At 32.7% G+C, this 12,674-nt stretch overlaps 1 protein-coding gene across 1 annotated transcript; it reads right to left on the bottom strand.

Annotated features, from left to right (window-relative positions):
• Positions 1 to 5,216: 5,216 nt before the first annotated feature.
• Positions 5,217 to 7,242, bottom strand: LOC108342946 (cytochrome P450 71D10). Its single transcript, XM_017580890.2, has 2 exons — positions 6,260 to 7,242; positions 5,217 to 6,061 (listed from the first exon to the last, which is right to left on the bottom strand). The coding sequence occupies exons 1-2, from the start codon at positions 7,151 to 7,153 to the stop codon at positions 5,450 to 5,452; spliced, it is 1,506 nt and encodes a 501-aa protein (XP_017436379.2). The 5' UTR covers positions 7,154 to 7,242; the 3' UTR covers positions 5,217 to 5,449.
• Positions 7,243 to 12,674: the final 5,432 nt, after the last annotated feature.

Genomic DNA, 12,674 nt, shown 5'->3' with positions numbered 1-12,674 from the left:
ACGAAGAACCCACAGATGACGAAGCACAGACGGTTGCCCAACTTGCAGCGTTGAAGAAAACGCGTGTGAAGGATAAATCAGCTCTATACATATTGTACCGAGCTGTGGATGAATCTGGCTTTGAGAAGATAGTAAATGCAAAATCTTCAAAAGAAGCGTGGCAGATTCTGGAGAAAGTATACAAAGGTGACAACCGAGTCAAGCAAGTCAGGCTCCAAACTCTCAGAGGCGAGTTTGAAAGTTTGAAAATGGAGGAAAAAGAAAGAGTAACCGAGTATATATCTCGGGTGGAAGCAGTGGCAAATCAAATCTGTAGAAACGGAGAGGAGTTACCAGCCAGTCGGGTTGTGGAGAAAATTCTGAGATCGTTAACAGATGATTTTGAGAGCATTGTGTGTGTCATTGAAGAGTCAAAGGACTTGTCAAAACTCTCGGTTGAAGAGCTTGCAGGATCTTTGGAGGCGCACGAACAACGGAGAAGAAAGTTGTATCAGCCACTTGATCAGGCACTTCAGGCAAAGTTTGATCTGAGGAGAGGAGCTCGGAACACTCAAGGCCGAGGTGATCCTGGAGGAAGAGGCCAAGGACGAAGAGGTCAAGGCCAAAGTGATTATGAAGATGAGGAAGAGCAAACCGGTTGGCAGAATTGGCGTGGCCGAGGACAATGGAAAGGCCGAGGAGATCGGTCAAGTGTAGAGTGCTTTAGATGTGGTAAGCACGGCCATTATGCATATGACTGTAGATCGGCTGAATGCTATAATTGTGGTAAGCTCGGTCATATAGCAAAATATTGTAGGGCTGAGAAAAAGGAGGAGATGAATCTCCATACAGAGGAAGCGGAAAAAGAAAGTGAAGAGTTAGGAATTTTGTTGATGGCAAGGAGCCCAGACGCAGCGTTGCCGAGAAAGAGCCCGAACACTGCATTGAGGAGTTGGAGATCGAATGCTGAACTGCGTCCAAGTTGCGTGAAGATGTGGAAACCGGATGCCGAGATGCGTTCGAGGTGTGAAGAGTTGTGGAGATCGGATGTCGAGACACATCCAAATTATGCAAAGTCATGGAGATCAGACAGTCCAGAAAGGTGTTTGGTCAGTTTGTATAGCTCGAAGGAGCATGCAGAGAGTGTGGTGGATAGCTCAACAGAGAGCTCGATGGTAAGTTCAGTAAAGATCTTAACAGACAGTGCAGAGGAGCAGCTGGAGAGTCCGAAAAGTCCATCAGAGAAGGTAGGAAACTTAGATTATGTTTCTGTAGGAAAATTTCAAGAGGTTCTTGCAGAGCTGGATCGGGAACGTCAAGGGCGTGTTGCCGCGGAAAGTGCTATGTTAGAACTACAGGTATCATTGAAGCAACTAAAGATGTTGGATCAGGATACTACAGAGAAGCACAATGAATTTGATCACCTGGGAGATGATATCTTTTGTGACAAAAAGGAGATGACGAAGCAACTTGAAGAAACAACAAAGGAAAACAACGGACTACGATCGGAGAAAAATTTGGAAAAAAGAAAAGATGAAGATGTAGATAGGAATCCAATTAGTGATAAGTCAAACATGGTCAAGAAGAAAACAACCAAGGTCAAGAAGAAAACGACTGAAGCAAAGGAGATGTTAGCCATGAAGAAACTGAAAGATCCAAGTATTAATGGAAGAAGTAAATTCGATGTGGGATGAAAGACCAAAGACCCATTTAAAGTTTACGGGGGAGTTTTGTTAGATAAACTTGAAATGGCCCTACCTTGCTAGTAAATGGGCGGCCGTGACATATGAAAGCAAAATGAAAGTTTTGCTGCACCATCCAAAAGTGCCACTAGCCAATTTCCTTTTGTCTACTTTCCTAAATATTAAAATTAGTTGCCCATGTGTTTAACTATTATGGCTGCTCTGGAAGGAACTATAAATGTGGTGTTAGTATCATTGGAAATACACACCCGTTAATAAAAAGAAAGAGCATTAGTGTGGGTGTGTGTGGTGCAGAGAAGAAAAGTGAGTTTGCAAAAAGAAAGTGTGTAGGAAGAGAGGGAAGCCACTGAAGTTGGCAGTGTTGAAGAGGGATTGTAATTCTATAGTATTGTGAGGTTGAGAGTTTGAGTATTGTGTTTGTATATTCTGGATTTTCCAGAAAATCATCAAGTTTATCAATAATAGAATTATTTTGATTCCAACAAAATTAACATCATGTGTTTTCAGAACCTCTTGGGCTATCTCCGGTGAAGTTACTATGATGTTGGATACCTCTCCTAGTTTCAGGTGCATTAACGGTCCGTACCTATCTGCCAAAAGTTTCAAGGAGTGATGTGGCAATGAACCTACCAACTGATGCAAGTTCCCTATGAGAGGTAATGTCGTAGGTCCTGGAGGTAAATTTGTAGAGGAGTTGTTTGAACTCCAGCTTTGAAGTAACTTGTATAAGATGAAGAAAACAAAGAGAATGGAAGCAATGAAGTAAACAGAGAAAGGGTGGTAATGGTGAACATCCATGAGCATATATGATATATGATGGTAGATCTAGGAGGAACGGTGAAAAAAACATGAATGAATGCATGAACCAGAGCATCTACCTCTATATATATTTGTCAATGGACTAAGGACTTACTTCTCACTAAATTTGTCATGCACATAAATTGCTGTTTGTTATCCCCGACAACATTTATCGCCTTTAGAGTACAACTGTGAAATATGTGGCTTTTAAGTGTACCGTACAAAATATAACTATTATATGATGTTGACATCAACGTATAAATAAATTTAAGTGTATATTTTAAATTTAAAAAAAATAAAAAAAACTTTTGGCCTTCTTTTAATTGTGTTTTTGTCAACATATACGAGTAGCGGGCTTAGTGCGCCTGGATTCCCTCCATCACTCCAACTTCTCCTTTACCTCTCCAATTTATTTTAAATTCTAAATTTACTTTTTTTATATTTTACTTTTACTTTTTATTTTCTAAAATCCTAATTTCAATCTCCTCTCATTTTCATTTTTTCTTTCATTCCAGCAACAAACACCCACCCCTCTCCTATTGTCACTTTCTCCTTTTCTCTTAATTTTCACTTTCGTTAACACAAAATTTGACATTTCTTTTCAAATTTTACGAGATTCACCGAAAACTCAGTGATCATTGAAAAGAAGTTCAATTCCTGCGACCTTAACGGTTTGGTTTACAATGACAAGAGTTATCTCTTGGTGATTCAGAGTTTCAATTTTAAGCATAGATTTTCAAGTTTAGTTATTTAAAGACAAGGAAGTGGGGAAGAAATTTTTAGTAGATTATATTATGGAATCATGATACTTTAAAACTCATCAGAAGTTATAAATATTTTAAATTTATATCATGCAAAATTTACTTTTTCTGTCAAATTTTGTGTTAACGGAAGTGAAAATTAAGAAAAAGAGAGAAAGTGAGTGGGAAAGGAGGAGTGGAGGCTTGCTGGTGAGAGTGAAAGGAAAAGTAAAAGTAATAAAGAATTGAGATTGAGATTAGGATTTTAAAAATAAAAAGAGTAAATTTAAAATTTTTAAAAAATTAAAAAGGTGTAAGAAAAAGATGGGGTCGCGAAGGAATATCACTCTCTTCCTTACCACATAAGTTTGGCCCAGGAAGAACGGGACCTCTTCCTCAATTTCTCGGACAAAATTACCATATTTTTTTTATGGTGATTTAATAGATAATGAAATTTTAAAAAAATAATAAAAGAAGTGTTCTTCTTATAGAATGATATATACATACGGTTTTTTATTCATAGATGTTAGTTGTTAACATTATGTTAGTAAAGGAAATTTAATTTATGATTTTATCCTTTTTTTTTTCAACTTATCAGCAAAATATGACATATAAATAAGAGTAGTAGACTTATAAAATTAATCTATTTTATAGGAATTAATCTTAGTTCATGTGGATTGAAACCAAAAGAACTCACAAAACAAAAAAAATTATTAAAAAGGTTTATCAAACTAAATATTTACGGAGATTTATGAATCAGGGTCTCATGAAATTATTAAGAATAGTTTTTTATTGTGATGTAAAGTTATATATTAACCATTAATAATACGGTAGACTTATTAAAAAACATATATGATCTTACTAGCACTATAATTTGACTAACACAATAAATAAGTAATGTGAAGAATCAATAATGACAGTGATAAAAAAAATGAAGAAAAAAGAATTAAAAGTCCTATCAATATTTATATTTAGGTTTCGTGACACACAATAAGACACGTAATATTCAAAAATGATAAATAGAAATTTGTTTTATAAGATTTATATTTAAAAATTAATTTCTTGTTGACTGATTTGATTTTGTAAATCTTGTCAACATTTATATTTAGATTATAGGACATACACAAAAAAGACACGTAGTATTAGAAAATGATAAATAGAAGTCCAGTTTTATAAAACTGACTTATACTTAAAATATCTTTTGAATCATATTCATACAATTTTTTTCCCTTGAATGAAATATTTGAAACAGTGATGTAAGTTTTCCTTTTAATTTGTGATACTGTAAGCATCAAATTGTTATTGAAGGTGATCCCCTGTATTGACAATAAGTTTATGACAAGAGATACCTCAAGGCTCTGAATAAATTTTGAAAAGAAATATGAAGTCTAACTGAACTTAGACTGTCTTTGTTTTAATGGATGGTATTGTTATTGTTACTGTATGATGATGGATTTGCGGTTAGTTTCACATTTGTTTTAATAAATTTGAGACGATTTAATGATGATAATTTGCAAATGAGAGAATTCAAATCATATGTGCATAATGGATGTAAAAGAATATACTCAGTAAATAAAGTGTATTTTAGGACTGAATTAATTCTCTTGATATGAAATCGATTCTGGATAATTAAAAGACAAATTAAAATCGATTCTCAATAGAATTGATTCTGATTTATTTATTTATATATATATATATATATATATTAATAAATCACAGTTTTTTTTTCTACTAAAATTTGATATACATTACTAAAATCTATCATTTAAAATTGTTGAGAATGAAAGAATCGCAAGGAATGAAATAACTAGGATAACAATTATATTAAGAGCTCTAAAGATTATTTTATAAAATTCATAAATTCGAACCCTTTAATCTTAAATTTTTTTATTTATTTCAGCAATTTTTCTCCAAAGTATTTTTGAGTAAACACTTAATGTAACATAAATTTTCAAAATGTAGTATGCTAATTAAGTTACATAGTCCGATTATAAAATTAATGCCGAAAGTAGTATTTTTTTATATTACAGGTAACCTTAAGTAATACATTTAGAGAAATAATAACTTGATATATATATATATATATATATATATATATATATATATATATATATATATTCTTTACATTGACACTATTTTTTTTTATTTATAAAAATATATTTTCTTATAATCATTTTATTCTTATTATATGTTTCAAATGAACCTAACCATCACTCTTACATTTAACATTTAAGTTTGATGAGTGATGGGGATCAAGTAGAGGTCATGTTTTCTTCTGAGAGTAATTCCTCCCGACTCGATCATATCAAGTTCTTCATTCCTCATATTGTTGGGAAGCTTCCAATCAAAATGGTAAAGTAACTGAGCAAGTGGCAACTCAATGTTCGGGATGGCAAATGTGATGCCTGGGCAGATCCTTCTTCCACCACCAAATGGGATAAATGCAAAGTCTGCACCTTTGAAATCGATACAGTTATTGAGAAACCTTTCAGGTTTGAAACTCTCAGCTTCAGTCCAATACTCAGCATTTCTTCCAATTGCCCAAGCATTGATGATTACCCTTGTCTTAGAGGGTATCTCATACCCATTGATTTCACACCTTTCTCTACTTTCTCTCGGAACCAACAATGGTACAGGTGGGTGCAACCTCAATGTTTCTTTGATTATGGACTTCAAGTATATCAATTTCTGTAATTCTGTCTCATCCACGTATCCCTTCTTACCGTACACTCTTCTCACCTCAGCTTGTGCTTTTTCCATCACCCTTGGGTTTCTTATCAATTCTGACATCCCCCATTCCACTACGGAAGATGAAGTCTCTCCTCCACCGATGAATATGTCCTGAAAAATATGGATTAATGTTATTATTTATCTACAAATAAATGTGTTTTTGTTAGAAATAACGAGACACTTGACTGACATGTAAGTTAGAAGATCCATAACAGAGCGAATTTTCCTTTGAGAATTCCATCAATCTTTCATTTAAATCATGAATTATTTGACATCTTATGTAGTTAGAAGTTTCATACAGACACTAACCTGGATGACCGCTTTAATGTTGTCATCAGTTAAGAGACTTTCAGAATCGTTTTCCTGTTGATACTTGAGAAGAACATCGACCAGATCTTCCACTACTTCACACTTGCTTCTATTTCTGTGTTCCTCGATGATGTCTTGCAAAACCCTGTCAATCTCTTTGTGAATTTTCTCAAACTTTACCCTCTCCGCTATTTCAAGCACTCTGCTAGAAGGATAGAGATCAGCTAGCGAAAACCCTCCCATGAGTTTCAATTGCTCCTCAATCTTTGAAATGAAAACTTGCTGATATCTGCTTTTTTTACCAAAAGCCGCTCGTGCCGCTATTCCGTAAGTCATCGGGAAAATGTTCTGGGTGAGATTAACAGCACAGCCTTCACTTGCAGCTATTTTCTTAACCAGTTCTACCATCTCCTCTTCCCTTATGGACTGAAAAGATTGCACTCGCTTTGTCGTTAGTAGCTCCACCGTGCATATCTTTCGTACCTGTCTCCAATATTCTCCATATGGAGAGAAGACTATGTTGGTATTGTTGTAAGAAACTGTTCTAGCCGATGCAAGGTTTGGCCTATCAGAAAAATTAACATCATGTGTTTTCAGAACCTCTTGGGCTATATCCGGTGAAGTGACTATGATGTTGGATACCTCTCCTAGTTTCAGGTGCATTAACGGTCCGTACTTATCTGCCAAAAGTTTTAAGGAGTGATGTGGCAATGAACCTACCAACTGATGCAAGTTCCCTATGAGAGGCAGTGTCGTAGGTCCTGGAGGTAAATTGCTAGAGGAGTTGCTTGAACTCCAGCTTTGAACTAATTTGTATAAGATGAAGAAAACAAAGAGAATGGAAGCAATGAAGTAAACAGAGAAAGGGTGGTAGTGGTGAACATCCATGACCATATATGATATAAGATGATAGATCTAGGAGGAACGGTGAAAAAGAAGATGAATGAATGCATCAACCAGGGGCATTTAATATATTTATCTACAGATTTAGGGACTTACTTATGGGAAACAACTTCTCCATGTAAATTTGTCATCCACATAAATTGCTGTTTGTCATCGCCAGAATGTGGACAATATTTATTGCCTTTAGATAACGACTGTTAAATATGTGGCTCTTAAATATACCATAAGAACTATAAGTGTTATTTTGTTGACATCCACATATAAATAAATTTAAGTAATTTTTCCAACAAAGTCTTTTAAGAGATAGATAATTTGAGCATTTGTAAGGAAATAGAGAAACAAAATATATCTAAATAAGCAGTAATTTGTTACTCGTTTGTAGCTTTTTCTCTTAACATTAATATACCATAGACATGTACCTTTGACTAAATTTATGTTTGATATCCTTGAACTTTGCATGTATATACTTGTCACTCCATTTTTTCAGTTCATTTCTCTGATCCATTTGGTCTAATTGTTCATTGAAATTATTCTTATTCTTAATTTATCTTTTGAGTGATGGCCGATTCAAGAATCCGTACTATTTTAGAATTTGGATTAAAGGATCTTGGACTTTTGTCCTTACAGCAGGCTTCGCTTTGCTGGATAATCGACGCTAATAGATATTTTAATTTAAAAATAATAAGAATAATAATAAATCAATTCATAAACATATTTGAAAAATAAAAATGGTGACATTTTTTCTATTATAATTATTCATAGAAAAAATGTTCTTGCATTTATGACCTAGCCATTTTCAGTACAAAAAGAGTTACACTGAAATATTCGTTGAAAAATACGAAAACAAAAATATTTTTTTGCTAAAAAGGAAAATTTTACATAGAAGAAATCAAATTATTAACTAAATTTAAATACGTCTTTTATATTTTACCTATATTCTATTTGAATGTGATGGTAAGTGTCTGGACTAGTTTAAAAGACTTAAATCTCTTATCACATTAATTGAGAAAATTTGGGATGACTTATAAGACGTTACTATTAATATTATCTTATATTTCATAGGGAAAAAGTTACGAAAGTTAGAGTTAAAAAAATTTATTTAATTCTCGATTTATTAACCTTTCTTAATCAGGCCAGCACACTAGATTTTTCTACTAAATTTCAATTTCAAAAATAAAAATATAAAACTTTGGAAACCACGAGAAAGGTTTATATGATAGTAAATAAGACGAAATAAAAATAGTATAAGATTTGGATGCAGATAACTATAATTATGAATGGTAACTGTTTATTTATTCGTTGTATGCAAAAATTAATTGGCTCCATATAAATACCTTGTCATTTTTCTTTTTCTTTTTCATTTCTAAAGGTGTACTTTTCTTGGCGAAGGACGAATGTCTTTGTAGAAGCTTACGAGAGAGAATATGAAGAAAAAATAAATAAAATTGAATTCTTTATTAATTAAAATTAAAATTAAAATTAAACTACTCACCTATTTAAATAATTATATATATATATATATAGAGAGAGAGAGACACACACACACGCTAAATAACTTGTATAAAATTATTTTAATTATAAAAAAATTATTTTTTTTCTTTACTATTTGTTGTCTCCTGTAAATAATTTTCTAAGTTAAATTCATACCCTTTATTTTTAACCTTTTTTTACTCCTATTAGTTCGTTGATTAAATATAAAGAAAATGGTTTTGTATCTGAGGTGTATATATTTTCGGTTTTTTTTTAAATATCTCATATGTTTCTTATTTTTCATGATTTAGTCAATTTTCTCGTATAATTTTTTGCAACATTGACCTCCTATTTGAATTGGGAATGCTAAATAAAATTATATTTGAGTATTTTTGTCATAAAATCACATTTTATTTTCTAAATTTGCTTTTTTTATTTAATATATGCATATTTTTTACAATTTAATTAAGCTTTAAGTTTCTTGTAAACTTAATTTTTTTATTATATATATATATATATATATATATATATATATATATATAACATTAAAAAATTACTTTTTTAGTGAGTCTTATGTTAACTTTTTGGCAAGTATACCAAATCGTTACAAGTAATATAGAGTAAGTTCAAAGTATCGTTCTCCCAAGGGACTTGTGCAACACATGACAATTCTTCCTTTTATAATTCAATTAGACATTAAAGTGTACAAAAAACACAAGAAACTCTTTTTGGTATTTTTATCAAACAGTTGGTGTGCAAGGAATTATATTTAAAAGAAACTTTGTTGGAATTGAGTTTCATGAATCATATGAAGATAAAACTTTGTATAATATATCATTATTTCATTCAAACATTCACATCAAGGCATACTAGTTCTAATCTCTTAGCAACTAGTTCTAAATTAATATATCAAAATGCTAATCCCTTAGTCAATTTAACATACAATTTGCATTAAGTCGGATGTTAAGAATGACCAAGTTATTGAGTCTATCCCTAGATCCCAAATCACTTAGGTGCTCTATCTATGTCCATGTTCAAAGTTACTTTCCAGTAATCAGAAACATTCAAATAACATTATATTTCCATACAATGATAGTAAATTCAAGAAAGAGCATATGAACGAACAACGATATATTGAACAGGAAAAGTACATCACAGTGAGTTCATTACATCCAATTCCAACGAAAGAAAAACTACTCCTAGTCATCTAAACGTACACATTTGAAGCAATCCCTTGCAAAAATGGTGTCTTGATGCCTTGAAGTAGTCTCCGGAAGTTCCTGAGATGTTTTCATTTCTTTCTTTTGTCCGGAACTTCTGTTCGAAGAAGAGAATGTTTCTGTCGCCCTGTCACGTCTTTTAAAGCCACTTAAATTCATTAATTCGCTTAGCGCACATGTACTGGTGCGCTATGCGAATTTTCTTAACTGCTGTATTTTAACTGATGTTATTCGCTCAGCGCACAGGTACTGGTGCGCTATGCGAATTTTCTTTTTCTGGCAGTGCGAATTTTGGCTTTCGCTTTGCGAAAATTGGCTGACAGAATCTAAATAATAAATTATTTCCTGTACAATATTTTACATAACAATCTACTACCTATTACAACTTTTCAATGAGGAACAACATGAATAATTACAAGATTGAGTTCATTTATAAGTATAAAAACAACTCTTTTTCACACTTATCATCTTAATTGTTTAATTTTTCTATTAACACAATGACGTGATTGTTGTTTAGTCTTATTATTTTGTTTACCTTCTCATTTAACATAAACATAATTTTTTTTATAAATTTAAGTACTTCTAATTAATTTTTGAAATAAATATTTATTTATCTATTCTTCAATTTTTTTTATATTTTTCAATTTTGTCACACATATTTAATTTTTTTTTCCATTAACATTGTAAATTAGTTGTTGTCTTTGTCACCTCATCTTCTTTACTTAATTTTTATGTATTATGTTTAAATAATATGTAGTGCTGTTAAATTGATTAGAATCTGTGAATCAATTTGACCTATCATTTGAATTAGATTAAGTTAAACTTTTTTTCGAGATTTAAACACATAAAAATTGAATTATTAAGTAATATAATATAAAATTTTGTGATCAATATTGTAAGGATCTAAAAATTTGGACCCAGGGTTATTGGGCCTTAACTGTGGCAGCCAGACCTTTAGCAATTTGGGCTCATGACCTTGGTAAGGGGGCTCTCCTAAAAAGAAAAAGCTGAAGTTCATTTGCCAATTCTCCTTTCTGTAATACCCTAATATTTTAAAGAGTATTACTATTAGTAGAGACTAAATTAACTTATCTTCTATAAACAATCCAACTTTATTTCAATTCTCCCAAAGTACAATACCAAAACTTACAAACTTCAAACAATATAGTCTTCATCACTTAACATAAATTCGAAATTTCAACTTATAAGTTTTACACAACATAATTTTTCCAATACAAATTTATTCTTTTTACAAAATATCCCTGAAAGTTTTTCCCCGCATCTCTCTCATCTCTAAGCTTTTTCAACCGCATCTGCAACATTATCTATTCACATATAACATGAGTTATATGATCATAGCACAAACAAATAAGGGTAAGCCAACCATATCATATCAATCATTAAACTTGTAATAAAAATAGTTCAATCATGTATTTCTACAATTACTAAAATATCATTACCCCAATGTCATTAATTCATCATTATCAAAATCATCTTGCTCAATTTCATAAACCTTACAATTTTACCATGCTTACTCACGAAGCCTTATGGTCAGACCGCTCTCTGCCTGCTTCCTTAAGCCTCACCTGTATACTATGTCTTACTCTCTGAAGCCTTATGGTCAGACCTCTGTTGAGACTTTGGCAAGTGTACCAAATCGTTCAAGTAATAAAACCGGTAAGACCGGATATCGTTTCCCAAGAGACTCGTGTCCTAGACAATCGTATAATATCTAACTAATTTAGACTAAAGAATGATTTCATGTTTTTGTGGTTTTCATGCAATTGAATTAAAGATAAAACATAAAGTGTAAAAGTGATCTTTGATAACGCAAACACTTAGGAATGGAAAGATTAGAAATGCTATGGAATGATATTGTTGGGGGATGATTTCACCTACTTCACTCTTATGTATAGAAAATCACTTCCTCTTCATTAATTAGCCAATGTCAATCTTCTAATTTACTCAAACCCAATCCCTTGGTAGAGAGAGCCTAGACTTACTTCTTAAACTCCAATCCCTTGGAAAACCTAACAAGTTCATCCGCTTTAAGAATTGAGATTCAAGACAACCAAAGGTCCTAGTTCTATCCCTAGATACAATTTCCTTTAGGTGTTTAATCCAGTTCTAGATTCACCCAATATTTCCCAATATCAAGCAAACCCTAAAATCATGATATGGTTGAATTACTCATACAAGCTTTAAGTAGAGGAATTAAACACTAACAATCAATGAAAGAGGCATATAATCATTCAAAACAACTTTAATTTACATAAGAGATCCGTGATTACATCAATCCCCAACAATAATGAAACTAGCTCTCCATGAATGGAGAGCTTGAGCTTACAACAATGGTGAAAATGGAAGAAGGAGGAGGACCCAAGGATGAAGAAGGGCTGTTCCCACAGCTCCTAGCTCGCCTCTGGACGCTCCAATTGAGAGAAATCGTGTCTGGGATGCCAAAGATGTCAAAGCCCTTCTAATTTGGGGTTAAATAAACCCAATCTGCCAAATCAGCAACAGGCGCGCTTGAGACCGCGCTCCAGCGCGCGAAAACAGGAAAAAGGGCGCTCCAGCGCCCTTTTGTAGGGGGCGCTCCAGCTAGCTCCAGTCCTGGTGCAGAGCCCGCTCCAGCGCCCATGGAAAAAGGGCGCTCCAGCTAACTTTTTCCAGATTCTGGTTCTTCATATTTTTGCTGTTTTTTTCTGTTTTCTTGTTTTCTCTGGTTCCAACACTCTTCATTTGATGCAGAGACTTCTTCCAACTAATTAACTTGTATAAATAAAGGGGTAAATGATCAATTTATCTAATTAAATCTTAAG

The sequence above is a fragment of the Vigna angularis genome, chromosome 6 (assembly GCF_016808095.1).
Source record: "Vigna angularis cultivar LongXiaoDou No.4 chromosome 6, ASM1680809v1, whole genome shotgun sequence".
Taxonomy (NCBI): Eukaryota; Viridiplantae; Streptophyta; class Magnoliopsida; order Fabales; family Fabaceae; genus Vigna; species Vigna angularis.
The sequence above is the reverse complement of the archived record's forward strand: the minus strand, read 5'-3'. Positions and strand labels throughout refer to the sequence as shown.